This window comes from Dipodomys merriami, unplaced genomic scaffold (genome assembly GCF_024711535.1).
Source record: "Dipodomys merriami isolate MVZ:Mamm:240054 unplaced genomic scaffold, mDipMer1.0.p SCAF_9, whole genome shotgun sequence".
NCBI classification, from domain to species: Eukaryota; Metazoa; Chordata; class Mammalia; order Rodentia; family Heteromyidae; genus Dipodomys; species Dipodomys merriami.
Window position 1 is genome coordinate 8,058,575 of NW_027206512.1, and position 22,458 is coordinate 8,081,032.

General features: G+C 35.9%; 1 protein-coding gene across 5 annotated transcripts in view; it reads left to right on the forward strand.

The window, feature by feature from the left end:
- Window positions 1-11,668, forward strand: part of Pdgfc (platelet derived growth factor C) — a 222,799-nt gene extending 211,131 nt beyond the window's left edge. For 2 of the 5 annotated variants that reach the window (XM_070012373.1, XM_070012376.1), the window contains exons 5-6: window positions 3,295-3,512; window positions 7,407-8,421. In XM_070012373.1, coding sequence (XP_069868474.1) covers window positions 3,295-3,512; window positions 7,407-7,625 — 437 coding nt within the window. In that variant the 3' untranslated portion in view covers window positions 7,626-8,421. Of the gene's footprint in view, window positions 1-3,294; window positions 3,513-4,853; window positions 5,101-7,406; window positions 8,422-9,188; window positions 9,466-9,766 lie in introns of those variants that run through there. The other 3 variants (XM_070012374.1, XM_070012377.1, XM_070012375.1) reach the window with 3 other exon arrangements.
- The last annotated feature ends 10,790 nt before the right edge of the window (window positions 11,669-22,458 follow it).

Sequence of the window (22,458 nt, forward strand, 5' to 3'; positions counted from 1 at the left end):
GTGGATCTGTAAGAAGCAGGGCAGTGAAATGAATTCTAAGCTCATCTAATTTTTTGACATCTGATTTCTGGATCACAGCCTAAAAATCCTCCCTTCCAGCCATTCCTTTATACCTACAGCTCCAAGTTTTGGCCAGAGGCAAGCATGTATTTAAAAGCTTCCAACACTGAACCAACCATATCTTTCAAGTTTTCATTGAACACCTTCAAAATTGAAACTTTTTGCAGTTTGCCAGAACTATTAACTTTTAAATCATACAGTAAGTGTGAGAAAAGCAGTGTATATTTTTGGAACTATACATAAACCAAAATGCAGGTGTGGGATAACAGCAATACAGACGAAACGGACCGCCTGCTTAAGATACTTTCTACAAAGGAACAGTAGAAAAACTTTTAAAAGCTTCTAATTAAACATCAAAATAGATTTTCCCCAGAATAAACATATCACAGTGTTACCACATTCATCTTGGAAAGACCACCCTGAGATTCCATTATGGTAACACAATATCCTTGGATTGCATATTTTAAAAGAAGGAACTAACAAAGCCAAGTGTGGCTATATTTTTCTTTGACAGTATTATCCTTCCGCTAAAACTTACACTGGTGATGGAATTTGCTTTGAAATCATGATTTTGCTTTGTGATATGTTTAAAATGTTTGGGAAGACAAACTAATACGTGTATTATCTCAGGAAGTAGTTATGAAAAGCAGGTTCTAAAAGCTGAGTATTTTTTATTATTTGCTAGAAGCAAACTGCCTTGATATTACTAGAGTTGCACTATTAAATTTTTTCTTTGAGGGAAGATGTTTCTACCTTCTGTTCCTTTCCTTTCTTTCCTTATCTTCTAATTCCCTTTCCTTCCTTTTTGCCTAGATGCTCTTCTGAATTTCTGATACAAGATTATTGTTGTGTGATATAAAAGTTTGTTTTTCTTGAGAACTCAGGAGCAGGAAACATGAATTTCAAGACAGTGTGCAAATTTATACTCAGTTCTTTCCATCCCAACATGGACTACTGTCCTATATTTCAGCTTCTTTTTTTTTTATTTCTTTTTCTGGTCATCATTTATTGTTACTGCAGAATAGAATAAAATAAGATGCTTAGTTCTAAGTCTAACTTCACTAGGACTAAAAAAACCAGAAAACAAAAAAACAAACAAACAAAAAAACCAAAAAACCCTGTACCTTGTGTGTCAAATGTGATGAATGAGTGGAAATTAAGTTGAAAGTGTGTTTAAGTTTTCACATTGTAGCAGGTATCATGACTCAGTTCACTTGGGAAATATATCTAGCTTTTTACTGTGGTTAAGTAAACATTTTACAAAGAACATATGCTCTCTGATTTTCTAGTTTCACCAAATACCATGTTTAAAACTATTTAGTGTACCTCAGTATGAAAGCTTTGAGCTTCATTCACCTTCTGAAAAGAGATAAATTCTTTATCTTAATGTCCACTAACAATTGTAGCTTTTGTATTGTATATTCTTTCGCTCATCTCACCTAGATATTACCTTCTAGAGAAAAGATCTTCATAAGATCATGTATAGTTTTAATAATAAAATAGAAATTTGCATATCCATGGTTAATTCAGCAAAATGGAAAATATGTGATATCATTTAACATAATCATCTCATTCATTTCACTTAGAGATTTTTTTTCAGTGTATTTGAGAGAAAAAAGGTATTTGCTTTTAAATTTTTAATAGTTTTGCATTCACTAGACACTGATGGCTCATGTCTGTAATCCTGGCTGCTCAGGAGACTGAAACCTGAGGATCACAGTTTAAAGCCAGCCTGAGTAGGAAAATCTGTGAGACTCTTGATCTTCAAGTAAACACCAGAAAGTCAAAAGCTGAGCAGTGGCTCGAAATGGTAGATAGCTAAAAGAGCAAAAGAGCAAAGAGAATGTGCCCAGGCCCTGAGTTCAAGCCCCACAAATGACAAAAAAATAAAGTTTGCAGTCAAAAGAGTGCTTACAAAATCATGACTCAAATTGGAAAAATTAATTTTCAGCTTAAAATTGTTGAAATAGGCCCATGATGTACCAAGTAAAGCTCCCATCCCTGCATTAACCTAGGTTTTAACCAGCCACTCAATTGACATGTTTAGAAAGAATCGTTACATATGTACATTTTTGTAATATAGTTCTCAGGTACACTAAAACTGACCTCCGTTGACAATTTGGGAGACAGCTCTAATAAATTTAAAACAACAGTTATTTGATTCTTCATTACTTTTATTCTTTAAGATTAAAAAAAAACAGTAGCAGTTGATTTTTACATCTGTATTTTTACAGTGACAATCCTTAACCTAGAAAATACTTTCATACAAGTTTATCATGTTTTCAGAGCTATAAAGATATTTAACTAGATGCATTATATTTTATATAGCATTCCTAAGTTTTTTTTTAAAAAACTAATACTGAAAGAACTGTGGGTGAATAGATGATTTATAAAATGTTACTTTGCTATGATTTTCCTGAAGCTTTATTATTTTGATTTAATAGCAATGTTTCTTTAAGGATTCACTATACCTATCCAATAAAAGGCTATTTTGTTTTACCTTTACAAGTAGATAATATTAAAAAGAAAAAAGATGCAACATAGTTAACCAAGTTGGTACAAGAGTAGAGACAATGGTTATAACAAAACTAGACTTTTTTCTTTAGCATGCAGAAGATAAAAATCGGAAGGAAACTAGTAAATTTCAAAGACCATATCCTAACACATTTGTTCTTTCTAGCAACTTCTGCTTTTCTAAAATACAGCATTTTATAATCATCTCTCTTCAGAAAGATACCTCCTCCATTCTTTTTTTGTATGTGATGAGCTTCTTGGCTATATAGTTTATAGAAAATTCTAGTGACAAGATTAAAAATTGCTCTTCTTTGTCTGAGGCTCTAATCCTTTTAAAAAGTGCATTTGTTATTTATTCAAAGCATTCAGTTTAACATTCTAGACTTCATTCCAAAGCTCTCCTTGTCTGCTTTTTTACTAAGGTTCAAAGGTGTAGCCCTCACCCCCTCTGTCAAGTTTCCTATTTATAACTCTCAACTGTTTAGTTGGCTCTGATCTTAATATTGCACAATGGCATCCCTTTGTTCATCCCTAAGTCATAATGAAGCTTTGTTTTCTAGGAAAAAGAAAGTCCAGTTGGTGAGAGTAGAGCCCTATAATGTCACTCAACTAACAAGGGATATTGTTAGAGTTATTGCTTTCCCTATGAAAGAGCTTTATGAAATAAATGCACATTCAGACATAAACATCTACAGTTTCTTTGCTTTTTTTATGTCTTAGTTGTGGATCTGAACCTCCTGAAAGAGGAGGTAAGATTATACAGCTGCACACCTCGGAATTTCTCAGTGTCCATACGGGAAGAGCTAAAGAGAACCGACACCATTTTCTGGCCAGGTTGTCTCCTGGTGAAGCGTTGTGGAGGAAACTGTGCCTGCTGTCTCCACAACTGCAATGAATGTCAGTGTGTCCCCAGCAAAGTCACCAAGAAATATCACGAGGTGGGTACATTACTGTGTTCGTGGTTTCATTTATTATTTGTGACTTCGGATGGAACAGTGAATCTAAAATTGACTTGTGTTTGGAAAAGAGAAGTAGCATATCCTTTAGAGAGAGAGATACAAGGGTTATGACATAACCAAGGTGTTTTCAAGTTTAGAACTTCTCTTTGTGAAGACTGTGACTGGCAGGTGTATACTTGGATTCTATAAAATAGGCTAATACCTCAGCTTTTGCTGGCTTTCTTGTTCCATGACAGTTACTAAATCACAATCTTTTTGGAAAACAGATGAAAATCAGCCACTGGTTGTTAACTACAGAACAATGTACTGTCGTGTAATACTCCTAAATGTCCTCAGGAAAATGAATTTCTGCCCCAGTTTTAAGTTACAGACTTGGTGTCTCCCAGCTCCTGCTGGCCAGCCTCACTGTTGTCCCATCCAGTGGGAACCCAATAAAGAAAAAAAAATGAGGTGAATGCCAGTGACTCATACATATAATCTAGCTATTCAGGAGCCTGAGTTCTGTTTGATCAAGTTTCAAAGCCACCTTTAGCAAAAAGCCCATGATCGTCCATCTCCAATGAACCAACAAAAAAGCAGGTCTGGAAGCATAGCTCAAGTGGTAAAGTACAATTTGAACAAGCACCAGGCCTTGAGGTAAAATACTAGCAGGAAAAACAATTTAGATTGTTAGCTCTTAGAGAATATTAAAATTGAAGTGCCTCAGATGCTGGGCAGGTATTAGAGTCGCCTGGTGTAACCTAAGAGATGTGATAAGGATATGAATTTATCTGTGATTGTGATGTTTTCACACCTAAAGTTATTCAACCTTGAATTTGCTGAAGTAGGTGGACTTGAGAACCTGAGTTAGGCTTTAGGTCTAGCACTTTATGACCACCATTCTTAAACCTAGAAACCCAGACTTGACACTGTTTTTTTTTTTTTTAATTACAAGCTTATCATATGCTGAGAATGCATCATGCTGTGGTTCCAGGTCAAGCCCCAGGTCAACAATAATTCCCTCCATCCTATTCTTCTACAGTTCTTTATTAAATAATATTAGTTTTAGGTAAAACTTTGGCTCCAAGTATATAATACCTATTTTTAAGCCTCGGAAAAATTCTTTAGTTTAAAACCATCAGCAAAACTTTCAGACTCAGTAGCTGTCTTCTGAAAAAGCATTGATCACCAGACTTTGCATGGGATGATTATAGCCATATTTTACCTACAGTGATATGACTATAGTTGTTCTTCTAAATGTATGATAATTAAATGACATTCATATTGTTGATATTTTCATATGGTTAATTTTCTCTCTTTCTTTCTTTTCTTTCTTTTCAGTCATAGAGATTGAATTGAGGATTTTTCTTCAAGGCTAGTTCTCTACAACTTTGAGCCACAGCACCACTTCCAGTTTTCTGGTGGTTCATTGGAGATAAAAGTCTCATGGACTTTATAGCTCAGGCTGGCTGAGAACCATGATCCTCAGATCTCAGCCTCCTGAGTAGCTAGGATTACCCACATGATTGACTGACTCCTGTCTCTTCTTTTTTTCTTAATAAAATAGTTTTACTCTGCTGACCTTAGATCCATTGGGGAAAGTTTGTACTATTTAACTGCCAGAATTTGGAAAGGAATCCCATTCCCTATCACTGACCTGAACAAGTTCAGGTTTGCATGTGCTGAGTCTCTGTGCTTGGTGGTTCTGTGTTTGTTTGTTGCTCTTTCACACTCTCAAGTACAGATTTCCTTGGGACATGCTTCTTCAAACTATTTTTATTGATTGATTGATTGATCCTTTCATGGTGTTAGTTGACTTAATTATTACTGTTATTGAGAGCCTAACATGCTTAAAAGAAAGATTTATTTTGCTCTTGGTGTCAGTAGTATGGCAAAGCACAGCAGCTCATATTATGGCACCCAGAAAGCAGAGATGTGAATACAGAAAGGAGCTAGGGAAGGATAGCATCAAGGATCTGCCCCAGTGATTTTCTGCTTCCAGTGAGACCCTGGACCCTTAAAGTTTACATTTTCTCCCCAAATAGCATTTCCAGCTGGGGACCAAACTTTGAACACATGAGCCTATGGAGACATTTTATATTCAAATAATAGCATCCTACCACTGGCCTGCAAATGCTCCTGGTTATTTTATAATGCAAAATCCACTTACTCCATTTCAAATGGTGTCAAGGCTAGATAGTTCTTACTTTATTGAAAATTTCAAGTTTAAAGTCTTCTCTGAGATGCAAGGGAAACTTAGCTGAGAGCCCTTGTAAAATAAGAATAAAGATATACACTTCACACCTAAAATGGTACAGAGTAAATAAACATTCCTATCCTAAAAGGGATGGAATAAGGGAGGAATAAGAAAATAGCAAACATCAAACCAAAGTCATATTCAAACCCTAGATGACAACCTGGAAACCAGTAGCTTTTTATATCCCAAATCAGGGATACATAATGGTGGAATGTGGACTCCTAAAGTCTCAGGCAGTCCTGTGCCTAAAGCTCGTCATTTGTGCCACATAGAGCTTCTCCTTTGCTCTGGCTTTGCATCATACGTGAAGCTTTCCTCCAGAGGTATTTCATTTCTCGGCACCTCATTTCTTTGGATCCATTGCATCTTTAGCTTCACTCTGTAAGCCTGCTCAAAGACTGCTTTCAAGAAACTGGACCTTCCATATGCTCTTCATTTTAAATATCAGTAGCAGTCTCTAAGGCCCCATAACTCTAGAAATTATGTATGCTTGCAAACCCAACATCATGTGTATGATGCCACAATCTACTGACAACTTGAGCTATGGCCAGGCTTCCTTAGAACACAGTTGTATTGACCTCTGAGTGCCTGGATGACTGAACCTGAAGAAATATATCCCCAGAAGGCTCTATGTGAGCAGAGCACCTACTTACTCTCTTCTTAAATCCAAATCTCAAAATAAGTAAAAGATGTACACCATTCAGGTTGGTATGAATAGAGTATGGCCAATTCCAGAGATTATTCCTGTTATTCTGATGCAAAGTACTTGACTCTAATGTCTCTCTCTCTCTCTCTTTTTTTTTTTTTTTGGTCTGGTTGAGGGGCCTGAACTCTGGGCCTGGGCGCTGTCCCTCAACTCTTCAGTTCAAGGCTAGCGCTCTACCACTTGAGCCACAGTGCCACTTCTGGTTTTTTCTTTTTTTGCTTACATGGCGCTGAGGAATCGAACCCAGGGCCTCATGCATGCAAGGCAAGCACTCTACCACTGAGCCACCTTCCCAGCCCCCTCTAATGTCTCTTATATCCTCAGCAGCTGCACTTTCCTCAGTCTCAACACTTCATTTCTGGTTATACTGAGTTTTTTCTAACTTTTCTACTCTATTCTTAATTCAGATTCCCATTATGAACTTGGCAAAATCATCAAGCAATACCCATACCACAGGTTAAATGATGGATTACCTTGAAACTTCCTCTAGTAGAAGAGTTTATTGTCATTACAGTCAGCATCTCACAATGTCTCAGGACATGGACAAAAACAAACAAGTTGTTTTGCATACTTTAATATGGATAGCCTCTGGTACAATTTCTCAGAGAATTGAGTTCTCATTACCATCTTCAACATCATGAGCCTGGCTTTCACTGTTTGCATTCCTGTTGGAATCATGGTCCTCAAACGTTCTACCACAGTCATCCATTAAGCTCTGCTAATAGTATTCCAAGGCTCTGTAGCTCAACTCTCAAACATTTCTAAATTTTCTCACTAGCTGCTTATAAAAGTTTCTGAACAACATGATTAGGTAATCATAGTAGCTACCTACTTTTTTGTGTCATTTTTCTGTTAGCTTTTTAAAAATTTATCTCTGGGACAGAATGTCTATAATAAACAAAAGGAAAACTTACTCTGCTTACATTTTTAGATGATTCAGTCCACCATGTTGAAGAGCGAGTGGCAGAGTAGAGTAGTTCACATTATGGCACCTAGGAAAAGAGAGACAGAGACAGAGAGAGAGAGAGGAAGTAAGAAAACAAGAGACCAACAGGGACTAAAGGACCTCTGTTGTCTTCCAGGTATGGTTTTGAAAGGTTTCCAGCACCATCCAAAAAAAAAACACACTATCTGGGGACCATATTCCTAACAATGAGCTTATGGAGAACATTTTGTTTTTAAATTAGAACAAAACCACACCTAAGGACTTGTTCATGGTAGACAATCACTTTGCCATTGAGTTACATTCTAAGCTTTGTGGGCTGTACCTTGTTTCTTATCTGGTATCATAATCTACCTCTCCCTCTTTAATATCAGAGACCTCCTAATCATTTTCCAAGTCTATTTTTGTCTTACAAAGTTGAACTTGCACTTTTGCAATGTAAAATGAAAACATTAATTATATCTCCCTCCATTATAATTTCCCACTCAACTCTTTAAAGGTAATCAAACATTCTGAAATTCTAGTATTTGTATACCCCTGGAAATATTATAGACCAATATCTGGCAGACATATAGACATTATAGACATATCTGGGCAGAGCATGTGAGGGCAAGCAAGAGGTATCACTTAGGCTGTCAGGATGATGGTCTCTCAAACTTTATCTGTCATTCTATATGTTCTTCTTGTTGAATGAGAAATTCATACAGATGAAGGCAGGTCCTGAAGACAATGGCTGTGCTGCTGATATTGCATTTTATTTTATCCAGCCCCATTCCAGAAACAATTTGATATGAAGTAATAAGGAAATCACCACTATTAAATTAAATTTAATTCATTTTATGACACTCTCATTCAAAAAACAAGTACTGACGTACAACCATATTCAATATTTACCAGACTGATTTTAACATTAAAGTAATAATATCTTAATAATTCTGATTTTAGAATTGTGAGTTACAATAGATGGAAAAGCCTACTTTGAAAGTTTCCTATTTCTGCTAGTTATTGTAAGACTTTGAAGTTTATCTCATTAGGGAACAAAAGTTCTTATTTAAATGAGTACAATATATGATTGATCATCTTGAATCTTTATAAAATTATGATCTACCACTTTTGCTTTAATTATTCATATTTTGTCTAGGTAAGAATAACAACTATGTCTCTTAGTCTTTCTAAGTCTTTGTTCACTCGTGTAGAAATTAGAGATAATAATTGTGCATTTTGATTCTTGTGAGTTAAAGTATATGAAAGTATTACTTTTGTTCCTAGTACTCAGTAAGTATTCAAAAAATGTTAGCTAATTAAGGTCTGATCGAATCACATTCACCAAATGAAGTATGCATTCTCTTTTAAATCTTCAAATAAAACCAGTCATAAGATTTGACTTGTGTCTTTGTGGATGAATGAACACTTAGAGCAGTGGTAGTGTTTCAAGGTTGCTACATGAAGTTATCACAGCAGCAGATAGAGAAGCTGGATGGTTTTGTGTCCTTTAATGTCCTTTGTTCACAGAGTACAAATAACACAACTTTTGAAGCTTTATAATTTCTATTGTAAGCAATAAAATACACTATACTTGAATAGTGAATGACATCAAATACTTCAGATAATCTTCAATAGAATATACTGCTAAATCCTTCTGTCAACAGTATTAAAAGGAAATACGTTTAGTTTGAGTGTCTGTTTTGCTGTATTTCTTACTAAAAATTCTCAGCAATCTGAACTGTAAGCTACTTCCTTTAATAGAGGCATTCTTGTTTTGGTTGCCAGATTTCCTTTAACTCCACACAGTGGGATCCAGCTGCCGAAAGTTAGCTGTGACTGAGGCTGATGTCTATGAAGTACATCTAATCCATCTCATCAAGTTTATAGAGGACTTGAAGTGTAGCCAAGAAAATTAATGAGTGGCATAATTGAGCAAGCTCAGCTGCAGGGGATCATGTTTCCCTCCACACTATTCCTGTATTTAATGTATTGCACCAAGTGTAAATATTTGTTCAGTGTGAATAAAGGAATGAGAGGAAGAAGGTAACAAACAGAAAAACAAATTGTGCATCAACAGTTTCAAAATACTTGAGGTAAAAGTTTCTCAAGTATATTTACAGAAGAAAAATAATGACAGTGTGCTTTCAAATTGTTGGCTTTGAAGTGTTCTTTTATAAAACGATGCTAAGACTGTGATTTGGGAAGATGGAGTAATATTTACAAGATGCCTTCACTATTGGAACTTTACAAATCAGATTTCCTTCTTGGGCCTCAAGTTTTGTCTTTGAAATGACACTTAGATATGAAATCAAACGTACAGATATAAACAGATTTTTAAGATGGCTTATGCTGTTTTCTTACAGGTCCTTCAGTTGAGACCAAAGATTGGAGTCAGAGGACTGCATAAATCACTCACTGATGTGGCCTTGGAACACCATGAGGAATGTGACTGTGTATGTAGAGGGAACACAGGAGGGTAGTTGTGCCCAATGAGCATCCTAAACCCAGAGCTGTCAGGGGCAGCTTCTGGCTTTGTTAGAGAATTTAGGCATTATCTCCACCCATAATCTCAGTTGTTGGCTTCAAGGACCTTCTATCTGTTCAAGAGGAGTGGAGTTAGGAGTTGTGAAGAAGAACTTCAGAGAAGAGACCCACAGGATTACAGAACAAGTCTGCAAATCATGAGGAAAATTAAAACTAAATGTCTATCGATCACTAGCCACTGACAGAGTTGCTGTGTTCTTTTTTTACTAGCTACATTCTATATTTTATCCTGTTGTGGCTTAGGTAAATGTCAGTAAAAGAAAAACCTGTACAAATGAGCATCTGACTTATTTGCCCTGCTTAACACAAAAACTCAATGTTGTGGGCCTAAAATTATAGGAAATCTAGAATTTTCCCTTTATATTTGCATAAATAAACCAGAATACTCTATGTTCTCTAAACTTAGTTTTGGAAGAGGAACTATGTTGCTACAGTTTAAACTGGTGCCATTGGAAAGACTGGATTTTTCCATACTTCTTATTCAAACATCAACCATTTGGAAAAAGAGACCTACATTTAGGGTTCAAAGGAGGAGAACCCGAAGAAAAGAAGAGTAGCCTTACCTTCATTTTATTCATAAGTTGGTTCATGTGTTTTAATGTGTACATTTTTATTTTCTTCTTTTGACATTATAACTGTTGGCTTTTCTAATCTTGTGAAATATATCTATTTTTACCAAAGGTATTTAATATTCTTTTTTATGACAATATAGATCGATTATTTTAGCTTTGCAATGTTTATTTTCTAAACAGAATTGTTATAGCCAGAGGGACAAAGGTGATATAAAATATAGTTGCTCTGCCAAAAACATGTATTTTTCCTCTTGTATGGTGCTTGAGCTTAGACTAATCTACATTTTTAAAATATGGAAGTGGGAAATCAAAAGAACTGGTAAATCACAAAGATTTTTGGGAAACGATTAAATTGTCCTTTCTTCCATCTCTGCCATCAAGATGCAAATAAACAGCAATTAATGAAAGGTAGACATTCAGATCTAGTCATTATTAATGTAAACTGTTCTTGGGGGAAATAGAAACTTAGCTCAGGAGAACTTAAAGCACTTGATAAAATTGACTGGACGACTTCCTAACAAAGCATGTTGTGCTATAGGAACACATCCTATTTATTGAGATGCTAGGGTTTTTCTTACCTTTGAACTCTGTTCCATACACTTGTATAAATACATTATTATTTTTATGTACAGAAGCATATCCTTTAACTAGTTCACTTATTGTACTCTTTGGCAATTGACATGAAAATTAGTAAAATACTTTGCTTGTAAAATGCATAATATTGTGCCTAGGTTGTGTGGTGATTCTTTGAATTAAAAATGTATTGAATAATTGAATAAAAGAATGTGGCTATTTTGGGGAAAAACTCTGTGTGTGTGTGTGTGTGTGTGTGTGTGTGTGTGTGTGTGTGTGTGTGTGTGCGCACGCGCACATTTCATCTCATGTTAAGATTCTGAGAAAATGAAAATGCTGAAATTTTGTGTTACCAAGGTTTTTATTATACAAAACTCACATTAATTAAAAAGACCATAGAAAAAGGAACTATTTAGAGTCCAAGCCTGATACATCTTCCTGTTATTTTGGAACAATAATTTTCTTTCCTTCACTGGTCTTAATGATTTCTGATTAATTAAACTGCATCTGTCATAAAGTAACCTGTGACTTTTGTAATAAGTTATTACAGGACAACATGAAATTGAGGAAATCTCATCAACTTCTGGCCTTTATTTTTTTATTTTCAAGAGCAACCACTAAAAGGATTACAAATCATAATTGATATGGATTAAAATAATTTTCATAGCACCCTTCAAGGCATGGCTTCTCAGTTCCAGGTGTAAATCTGGTGACGGGCATTTTCAGTACCTGGAGATGGCTACAGACTGCCCTTCCAGATCTGGTTTTTTTTTTTGTCTGTGCCTGTTATACCCTGTAATCCTACCCATCCTCTTACCACATGACAAAACAATAAAAAAATAAGCTTATGATCTTTCTCATTCTCTCCACCTTGTTGATTTGTTTCAGCCTTATAAAAGCATAGCTTAACTATGCTTAATAGACATGCAATCCATTGGCTATTTGCAAGTGTCTCTAGTATAGTAAAAACTGAAACATTACAGTAAATGACCCATTGAAATGTTCAGTAAGCTTAGGCTAACCTTCTTTCTCTTGTAATTTTAAAGTTCATCTTTTTGTTTTCTTATGACATGTTGAGAATAACATTTTCCCTCTAAAGATAGAAATTCTACCTCCCATTGCAAGTGAATAAGTGGAACCAGCAGAAGGACTGCCTGATTCATGACTAATTACTCAGATATCTCATCATATTGATTTCTTGGAGCAAACACAATGAGTTGGTAACATATGTGTTCCCAATGGCTCAGAAGTCCAGGCAATGTCATTGTCATGACCACACGGTCTTTATCACATGTAGCTCATCCTTTATCCCTGAATGGGAGGAATGTTTTCCTGGTGGTGTTTGCCTTTACTAAGTGTTTGTGACTACATTTTTATGTCTATATCAAATTTCTATTTTCCCCTTTTCATGTAATAATCCTTATATATACTTTGAAATGTACAAAGAACAAAGTAAGAACAACCCTACACTGAAAATCATGCTTTTGTATTTTATTTTCACAGTACCACTGTTTTCAGGTGCACTCACTTATACTTGTTATTTGGTTTAAGGAAAGTTAAAAAATACAAGTTCTGTAGTTCATGTAATACCCTTAACTCAAAAAGGATAATGTAAAATCCTGTCTCCTCTGGTATATTAATCTATTGTAATCATATATTAGAAATGAAGCAAACTGATGAACACCTTTTACCTTCATAAGGAGTAGGAAAATTGAGATTATAGTAGATGTCTTGGTTGAGCTTGCTAATGCAATGCACTATAGGCTATAGGGCTTATAAGCAAGAATTTATCTCTCCCTGTTCTGGAGGCTGGAAGTCTAAGATCAAGTTCTAGCATGGTCAGGTTCAGTGAAGTTCATTTCAGGCTTGACTGCTGTCTTTGTTGTATCCTCCCATGGTGAAAAGTGAATGAAAGAGCTCTTTTCTCTACCGTGTGTGTGTGTGTGTGTGTGTGTGTGTGTGTGTGTGTGTGTGTGTGTGTGTGTGTGTGTGTGTGTGTCTCTTTTCTCTACCGTGTGTGTGTGTGTGTGTGTGTGTGTGTGTGTGTGTGTGTGTGCGTGTGTGTGTTACTTCCAGGCTGTTTCTTAGCTTTTCTGCACAGGACTAAATTCTCTACCACTTGAGCTACACCTCCACTTCCAGATTTTTACTGGTTAGAAATGAAGGTCTCACTGATTTTCCTGGCTGGCTTCAAACCAAAATCCTCAGATCTCAGCTGTCTGCTGGGATCTACTTTTTAAGGCCATGATCCCATTCATGAGGGCTTCATCCTTATGGCTTATCTTCCACAGGTTCCACTTCCTAATACCATCATACTGGAACAAAGTTTTCACCTTAGAGCATTTGGATAGACATTCAATCCTTGCAGTCGATCAATTACTTTTCATCCTGTTGTGACTGGTCATCAGGTCTCCTTGACTCTCATAGTTGTGTCTATTGCCCCATGTTTGAAGCTGCTGCTCTAATTTGGCCTTTCACTGAGATTCAGAACTGACTTGTGGCCTAACTCTCGTCTGATCTGCCCTCTGCACTGCCTTTCAAGTAAGTCTGATTGTGTAACATCAGTTGAAGTTTCCCAGTGGAACTCCAGGAGATTACATTTTAATCTTTGTATGGCACACAAAATCCTTCATAATCTCATTGTTTACTACTTTCTGTTCATTTTACACCCTCACGCCTAACATCACTCCAGTGAATTCTTGAGGTTTCCTAAGAATGCAGTATTGCTGAACATTTGCATGCAGTACACACCTTGCTGTCCTGGGAGTACAAATTCTGGTGTTACCTACTCATAACTTCCTCTCTTGTTTCTTTCTAAATGCCCCATTCTCTGGAAGGTTTTCCTCTTCCTTTCCATTTACCCCATGTCACAGGAAAGGTCCAGTTATGACCATTGTCATGTTTTATTATGATTATCTTCCCTCATTTTGATTTCCATTAGATGCTTGCTGTATTGGGAATCTTTCCATGAATCAACCCCTCTTTCCCCACTGCCTTGGCTAGAGATTGAATCAAATTGAGGATCCGTAACAATTTGCATCAATGAATAAATGAAATGAATAAGTTATTAGTGTAATACTAAGATGGCATCAAAATCCCAGAGTTTCTAAATGTTTCTGAACATCCGCTATAAAATACAAGACTTAGTAGATGGAAGCTGGCTCCTATAATTAGTCCAGTCTTCTAGTTCTGTTGAAGTACCTGCCAACACACCTAGAACATGTATATAAAACCGCCCATTCCTCATTGTGCAAAATCGTATTTTTTTCTTTTTTAATAATCTTTGAGACTTTATGTTCTAGTCAGTGATTTCCCTAAGAAGTCACCTTAGACTATAGTGTCCCTTTAATTTGAGATGCATGAATTCATTTGTTTGCTTTTTATATCTTATATACTATCACTTAAATTTTCAACATATAAAAGTCTTCAATTGTACTGATGAAATCAGTAGTAGATGACCCATTATCTAATCATTTACCTATTTTGACTTGTTTTACATAATCAATCATATAACATATAGCTCTATGGCATACTTATATTTTCCAGAAACTAGCAATCTAGCAATATCTCCAAACCGCAGACTTCTAAGCTATATATACTTTGTTCTTCTACTTTCTCCAGTCACTTCCTCTGGGTTATTGAAATGATAATTATACTGTTTGTCCTATCTGAATTACTTCCCCCCTGAGTAATTATACCTTTTGTACACATTTGAAGAAAGCATTTGCACTTTTACTTATTCCTGGTCCAGTTACTTTCCTGATTGCTAAACCAATAAAAATAAGTCATATTCAGAAAAAACTAGACAATTTAATGATGAGCTTTATCCTTTTTGTAGGGAATGTGTAGTTTAAAAATAATGTTGAAAATATTTTAAGTTATAGTCATGATTCTAGATGGCTTTTTAAAATAAATTGATAAGTTGTTTTTAAATATTCATTTGGAAATGCAAGAAAGCCAGTATAGCCAGGAAATTTTGGGAAAGTAGTATAGAGATACAGGATCCCACTTCCCAACTTCAGCATTTACTTTCAAGTTATAGTAGTGTGATGAGGAAAATAATATTAGACCACAAATACATAGGATATAATTGAGAAGTAGAAATAGACACTACATTTACCATCACTTGATTTTTGACAAGAGTACCCAGACAAGTCAATGGTTAAAGAATAGCTATCCTGCCGGGCACTGGTGGCTCACGCCTGTAATTCTAGCTACTAAGGCGGCTGAGATCTGAGGATCACAGTTCAAAGCCAGTACGGGCAAGAAAGTCCATGATCCATTCATCTACTGAGGGGCATCTCAGTTGGTTCCATATCTTAGCTATGGTAAATAAGGCTGCAATAAACATAGTCGTGCTGGTAGCTTTAGTGTAGTCTTGACTGTGAACACTTGGGTAAATGCCCAAAAGCGGGATTGCTGGGTCATAGGGGAGCTCTATGTGGAGTCTTTTGAGGAGCCTCCTTACTACTTTCCAAAGTGGTTGAACAAGTTTACACTCCCACCAACAATACACAATGGAATTCTATGCCTCCATCAGAAAGAATGACATTGCCCCATTTGTTAGGAAATGGAAAGACTTGGAAAAAATTATGTTAAGTGAAGTAAGCCAGCCCCAAAGAAACATAGGTCCCATGGTTTCCCTTACTTGCAATAACTAGTATATGTCTGAGTCAAGCAGAAAAGGTCAGATAAGTTGATGTTAGGGAAATGAACCCTAAGATATGTATTCATATGTTTTTTTTCTTTCATGCGATTGTTTTTAACACATAAGATTATTTCTTTGTTGCTTTGTATGTCCCTCCTTCACTGTATAACCCCTGCTTTCACAGTATTTGATGTTGCTATAATTTTTGGAGGGGAAGGGAAAAAACAAATCGTTTAAATAGGGATACAGGTGGACCCATTGCAACAACGAGACGTACAAGTCGTTATGTCGAAAATGAACAATACAGCTTTGGTGGTGGGGGGGGAGGAGAGTTGGGGGGGAGGTTGGGGGAGGATGGGATGGGAAGGGGAAACAAGGGAGGAGGCTACAATACTTGATAAGAAATGTACTCATTATCTTGCCCATGTAATTGTAACCCCACTGTACAGTATTTTCACAATAATTTTTTAAAAAAAGAAAGTCCGTGAAACTCTTAACTCCAATAAACCACCAGAAAACCAGAAGTGGTGCTGTAGCTCAAGTGGTAGAGTGCTTGCCTTGAGCTGAAGAGGTGAGGGACAGCGCTCAGGCTCAGAGTTCAAGCCCCACAACCGACAAAAAAAAAAAGAGAGAGAGAGAATAGCTTTCCTGACAAATAATGCAGGAACAACTGCAAAAGAATGAATGTGGACTTTTTCGTTGTACCACATATAAAACTAACCCAAATAAATCAAAAGTGTAAATGATACTTTGAGGAAGACATAGAATAAATTTTTGATGACCTAGAAGTGATTCTCAGGCACAGCACCAAAAGCACAAGAAAAAAAATAAACAGAAAGGTAAACAGAGTATCATGAAAATTAAAACAATGTTTCATAGATCAGATTACATTTCAACCAATTGAAGAGAAAATACTCATAGAAGGAAAACATCTTCTTTTGCTTTCTTTCTCCTGGTACCAGAGTTTGAACTCAGGACTTTATGCTTGTTTATCCTCATATTTTTCTGGTTATGGGCTTTTCTGCCCAGACTGGCTTTGAATCATGATCTTCTGAGTCTCAGTGTCCTGATTCACTAGGATTACAGGTGTATATTGCTTGCAAGAGAAAATATTTCTAAGTCCTATATCAGCATATGGTCTTGTGTGAGAATATATGAAGAATTCTTGTAAGTCAATAATAAAAACTCACAAGTGGAAGAATATGTGAAATTAGAATCCTATTGCAAACTGTGACACTTTGGGGAAGTAGTCCAGCAGTTCTTCAAAAACTAAAACCCAGTGATAACTACAACTCAGTAATTCAACTCCTAGATGTATGCCCAAGAGGGTCAAAAATTCAACACTCAAACGTTTGTAGTAACATTTTTCAGCATAGCCAAAATGTGGAAACTACCTAAATATCTGTCAATTAAAATGGAAAAAGTGTAGTATGTTCTTGCAATGGAATACTATTAGGTCAAGGGAAAAAAAAGTACTATGCCATGGCGGATATGAACTCTGACAGCACAATAAACAGAAAAGCATTCAAAATAGGTGACTTCCTGAATATTCTCACACATGTGAAACATTCAGGACATACAAATCTATAGAAACAGAAACAGTAAATGCATAATTATTGTTTGAAGGTGTTTCCAGAATTTTGTGTGTACTTTCACCTGAAACTTGGGGACAAAGAAGTTGAAAAGGTCCAGAACAAATCACATATTTTGGGAAATAATTCATCAACAAAGGTATAACTTTTTTAAACAATCCTAGTAGTAATGAAAACATATTACTGAAAACACTAAAAAGCATGAAATAATTTGCTAAGCCCTTGCTTTTATTACATTAATTGTTCCTTTGCTGTTTAAAAGAAAAGAGTTAATAATCTCTGACAACTTAATACACATCTTCAACAATGAACAATGGTCCTTATCTTCATTAATTATATTATGTATTTTACAATTGGTAAATATTTTTAATAATATAAAGCCATAGAAAAATATAATAAATATTTGGTGGAATGTTTTATTTTTGTGTTAATAAACCATTTTATAATACAAAATATTTAGAAAATTTTTCTTCATAAATTTGCTTTCTCTCTCTCCTGTCTCTCTCTGTGTATCTCTCTGTGTATCTATTTCTCTGTCTCTGTCTTTGTATGTATGTCTCTCTCTCCTCTCTCTCTGTTTCCCTGTCTTTTTCTATCTCTCATCTTAGTTTCTCAGACTTGATATCTTTCTCAATCTTTTCCCCTCCCAACACTTTTCTTTTTTCTAACATGAACTATTTTCATATTTTCTGCCTTTATCTTTTTAATCATTTGCATAGTGCACAATTTATATCCAGACTACCATTTACTTTGATGTAGGAAGAGAGAATTCTAGACCACTTTTAATATTCTAAAGCTTCTTTGCCAAACAGAACTACAGAGTAAGGATTATATATATACTTTAATTTTTATTTCCTTTTCAGCAAGGAGCTTGAAAATAATTGGAGGAATGAGATGCCTTTGATAAAGGAATTTTACTCAATCCTCTCTGAAAACATCTTTTATTGAGATTAACTGTGGCAGAGGCATGTGTCCATTCTTCCTAGAGTGGGAAGAGGGGACATCACTCAGTGTAAAGACCTGAGGCAATGATTTCATCTGAGGCCATCAGGTCCAACTTCAGTTTCCATATCTCAGACACCCCAGAAACCTTTCTCTTCTCCTTACTTATATGGAAAAAAAGATAACACTGCCTCATTGGACAGCTTTTTTCCTAAGTTAACCATATTAGTGAGAATAGGTACAACTGGTAGAACTGCATCTCAGTGCTATTTCTATAAAGGTGGTAGAATGGAAGTCATCCTTAGTATGACAAGCATCTTCCATAGTTTCCATAGTTTCCTGTCCTCTGATGCTTTGAGCATACAGTGTGTTTAGGATGGATAAGGATCAAAATTCCTATCTCCTAATTCAGTTGTTTATTTGTTTTCTTTTTTCATTTTGTTTTGTTATGCTTTTACCAGTACTGGGGCTTGAACATAGGACTTTGTAATTTTCCTTAGCTTTTTGACTCGACTGGCACTCTACACCTTGAGTTAACCTCTATTCCCAGCTTTTTACTGTTTAATTAGAAATAGGAGACTAAGCGTTGTCTGCCCAGGCTGGCATCAAACCAAGACCCTCAGATCACAGCCTCCTGAGTAGCTAATGTTACAAATGTGAGCAACAAGCATTGGATTTCAGATGTTAATAGTGGTTATCTTTCAAATCTCATGATAATCTTAATTTCAAATATGTCCACAGATTAGTAGGTACAGGTACTGCATTGAGGGAAAATCTACAAGTACAGTAGGATTACATGAATAATTCATTGACTAAAATTTGATTTGCTGTGTTTTCACTGTGATATGGATCTGTGATTTTGCCAGCATTTAAACGGAGGCAGAAGGACAGAGGCTGAACCTATTTCTACACTCAGCTTTTAAAACCCCTGGGGCCTAAGGACTACTGTGCTTTACTACTGTGAAAAGAAACTCAATATAAGAAAAATTTGTGTGATTAAAAGGCTTAATTTGATCAGTTTCACACTGACTGTCTTTAGAAGTTTCCTGGGACAAACAATAATTCAACCAATGAGTTTTGATCATTGTCATGTATCTTGCATGGGTTAATTAATGTGTCTGATCTGCAAAATCAAAATCCTACTAGATCATGAAAAAGCTTTATTTTGACAATGTTTTTTTTTGTTATCCTCGAGGAATAAAGGTGTAGAAACTGCTGTGAACATGGCATAACTCTTGTTGCCCTCTCAGCTGGCATAGTAATAAATCATAGTGATTTTTTTCAAACTGTCTTTTATCCAAAGATACTTAAATACTTCACAACGATGACTTTTGTGGAAACTTTTTACTCTTAATTTTTCTAGCTGGAGATTAAATCAGGAAGTGGGTATGTGGCATGACTGAATAATTATCCATTATTACACTTAGACTTGCAGAAACATTTGAAAAGGATGATGAGGTTTCTATTTAGTGTCTATAAAAACTCTTCCTCCATGTAGTTGCATTTGCTTTTAAATTTAATGACACCATTTCCTGAGTAAACAAAGTTTATGCCCTCCTTCCTATAAAACAAGCTTCACTTTTAGTCTAAAGGTGTTCCCAGCATCCATTTATGAAAACCTATACCCTAGGCACCCAGCCAAATCCTAGGATCAAATCAGATTGTGAAATCCTCTACCTTCTACCCACGGATTGTTGCTCTTTCTATCAGACATGATGAAGAACACAAAGAGTCACTAATGTGTCACCTCATCATCCTGCAGTTCATTACAGCTCATCAACTTTTGGGTTGAAGACACTTCAATAAAAATGACTTGAGCCTTCTAGCACAGTATGTCTACTCAAGTTTCAGGGAGAGGCTTTCTTCTCATCGACCACCAACATGAGTAAGTTCATCTACAGCACTCTTATAAAGCAGTCTGAAGTTTCATATCTAGGAACTGCTCAATTAATTTTGCATAAGTAAATATGGAAGTTAAGCTCAAATTACTTTTTTACAGACTTCTTAAGTTATTGTTTGGGTAATGAGATTATTTATAGCTATTTAATTGTGTATTACCCATAACTGATACCTGGAGAGTATTCAGATAATATTATAGATGCAGATTCTTTAAAATTCTAGGAATCACCAGCCCAAATATTTCCACTAAATTTCTTAATAGCTTGTTCATCAAATTTGTACGTCGTATTAAGAAATGTACACTATGGCTCCAGTTAATCAGTATTACTTACAAATGAGTTTTGAAGTCAGGCACAATGACTCATGCCTAGTCCTTGTTTCTTGGGAGGCTGAGATATGTTGGGTCATGGCTTAAGGTCAACTACAGAAAAAAAATTCAAAAAAATCCCCTTCTCAACACAATAAAAACTAGTTAAAGTAGAAGATATCTGTCATTCCAAATTTAATGGGAGGCTAAGATCAGAGGGATTGAGGCTCAAAGCCATTTCAACCAGAAAAGTCCATGAGATTCAATGCCCATGAAAGGAATCTGGTGCAAGCCTGTAATTCTAAAAACTATGAGAAGCCTAAAATAATCCAACTATGGTCCAGGAGTATGCCTATGCTGAAAGTAATCCTATCCTAAAAATAACCAGAGAAAATCTGGACTGGAGGCATGGCTCAGTGGTAACACACCAGTCTAACAAGTGCACAATTCTAAATGCAAACCCAAGTACCATAAAAAATAATGACCTTGCAGATAAAGACTTCCATTTAATAACTAGGTTTTTTTAAATGATAACTTGAGAGTTACATAGATTATGTCACTTCCTGTTCTCTTTATCTCATGGGTCATTGAGAAATGTGAACTAGCATAAATCTTTTGTGATTTCTTCCAGTACTTACATTTACAGCTTTAGAGCAGGGTTTCAGATGAGAAAAGTTTTGTTGAAGCTTACATTTAGAACTTTAGTGAAAGTGCAGAGGAAATACATTGCTCACTGGGGTCAGGATTATGCTGGACAACTGAAATGATAGATCTCATCTAGAACTTTACTCATTTAAGTTCTAAACTTTGTAATGCTAAGTACATTTTGAGAAGCACTGATCAAAAGGTATCCACTTGTTTGTGTATCTTAAATTTGTGGTCAACCATAATCTCAATATTTATCAGAACTCTCAAATACATATTGATTTGATTGACTTGTAAACAAGGAATGTATGATTTCATTTTGTAAGACTGTAGTAAACATATTTGATAGTACTTAAAACTCTCTTTTTGCTCCTTAGTACTTTCTAATGCTTGGTTCTCCTTCATGATCTTAGCATTGCATTTCAGTTTCATATGTTAATTTCCTGTCTTCCCATTCTTGTTTCCTTCTATGTTTTTCTGACTTGAACTCTGCACTTTTTGACTTGAAATACCATCCATATGGCACTCCGTTAACTCTTTTTTAACACCCCATCATGAATGTTCCACTTATGCCAGTTAAATAGAGTGCACTTTTACCTTTCCCTTTTCTCATACATCTTTTCATATAATTCTTGGTTAGGTAGACACCTAATTTGGAAGCAACTTCAATATATTTCTCCATCTTCATTGTACATATAGTCAATTGCATTGCTGAGCTGGATGATCTTTTTTGTACCCAATCCCCATGTTTCCAGTTTAGCTAGCTTTGTCTTTCAATGATCAGTTTCTTAATCATGCTTTCTTGTGTCTGATTACACTTGGCACTATCTCTGCCCCTCCTCCAGTCCACCTTCCCCATATTTCCCCCTTTCAGCAGCAAGGGACTCCCTATTTCTGAAAAATGTGTCTTTGCACTACACCTACTCCTTCTTGTTACTAAATCTACTAGTGGTTCACTTCTTACTTCTATGTATTAGCTCAGCTTAGCACCTTCATGGGTGTCCTTCGTTCTGCCTTAAGTGCCTTTCCCCTTTTTCTTTGGTGCAAAATCCCTTTCTCCTTAATCTGTTGGAAGAGGCCACACAGCATGAGGGGTTGTGTTTCACTGAGAGAGTATCTCTTTCATCAGCATTGCAGTTGTTAACTTGTATTAGTAGCTCTGAAGGCAGCCTTTGCAAATATGTGCCCTTGGGAGTCAAGCAAATGGCTTGCCTGCTCTTACCATTTAAGTTCAAGGATGCTTCCTTAGCACCAGCTTGCCCCAAGGTGAATTTGGCTCCTTGCAGAACTGCAGGAAGATTCTCATGGATTAAGTTGCTAGATATATGTCAGT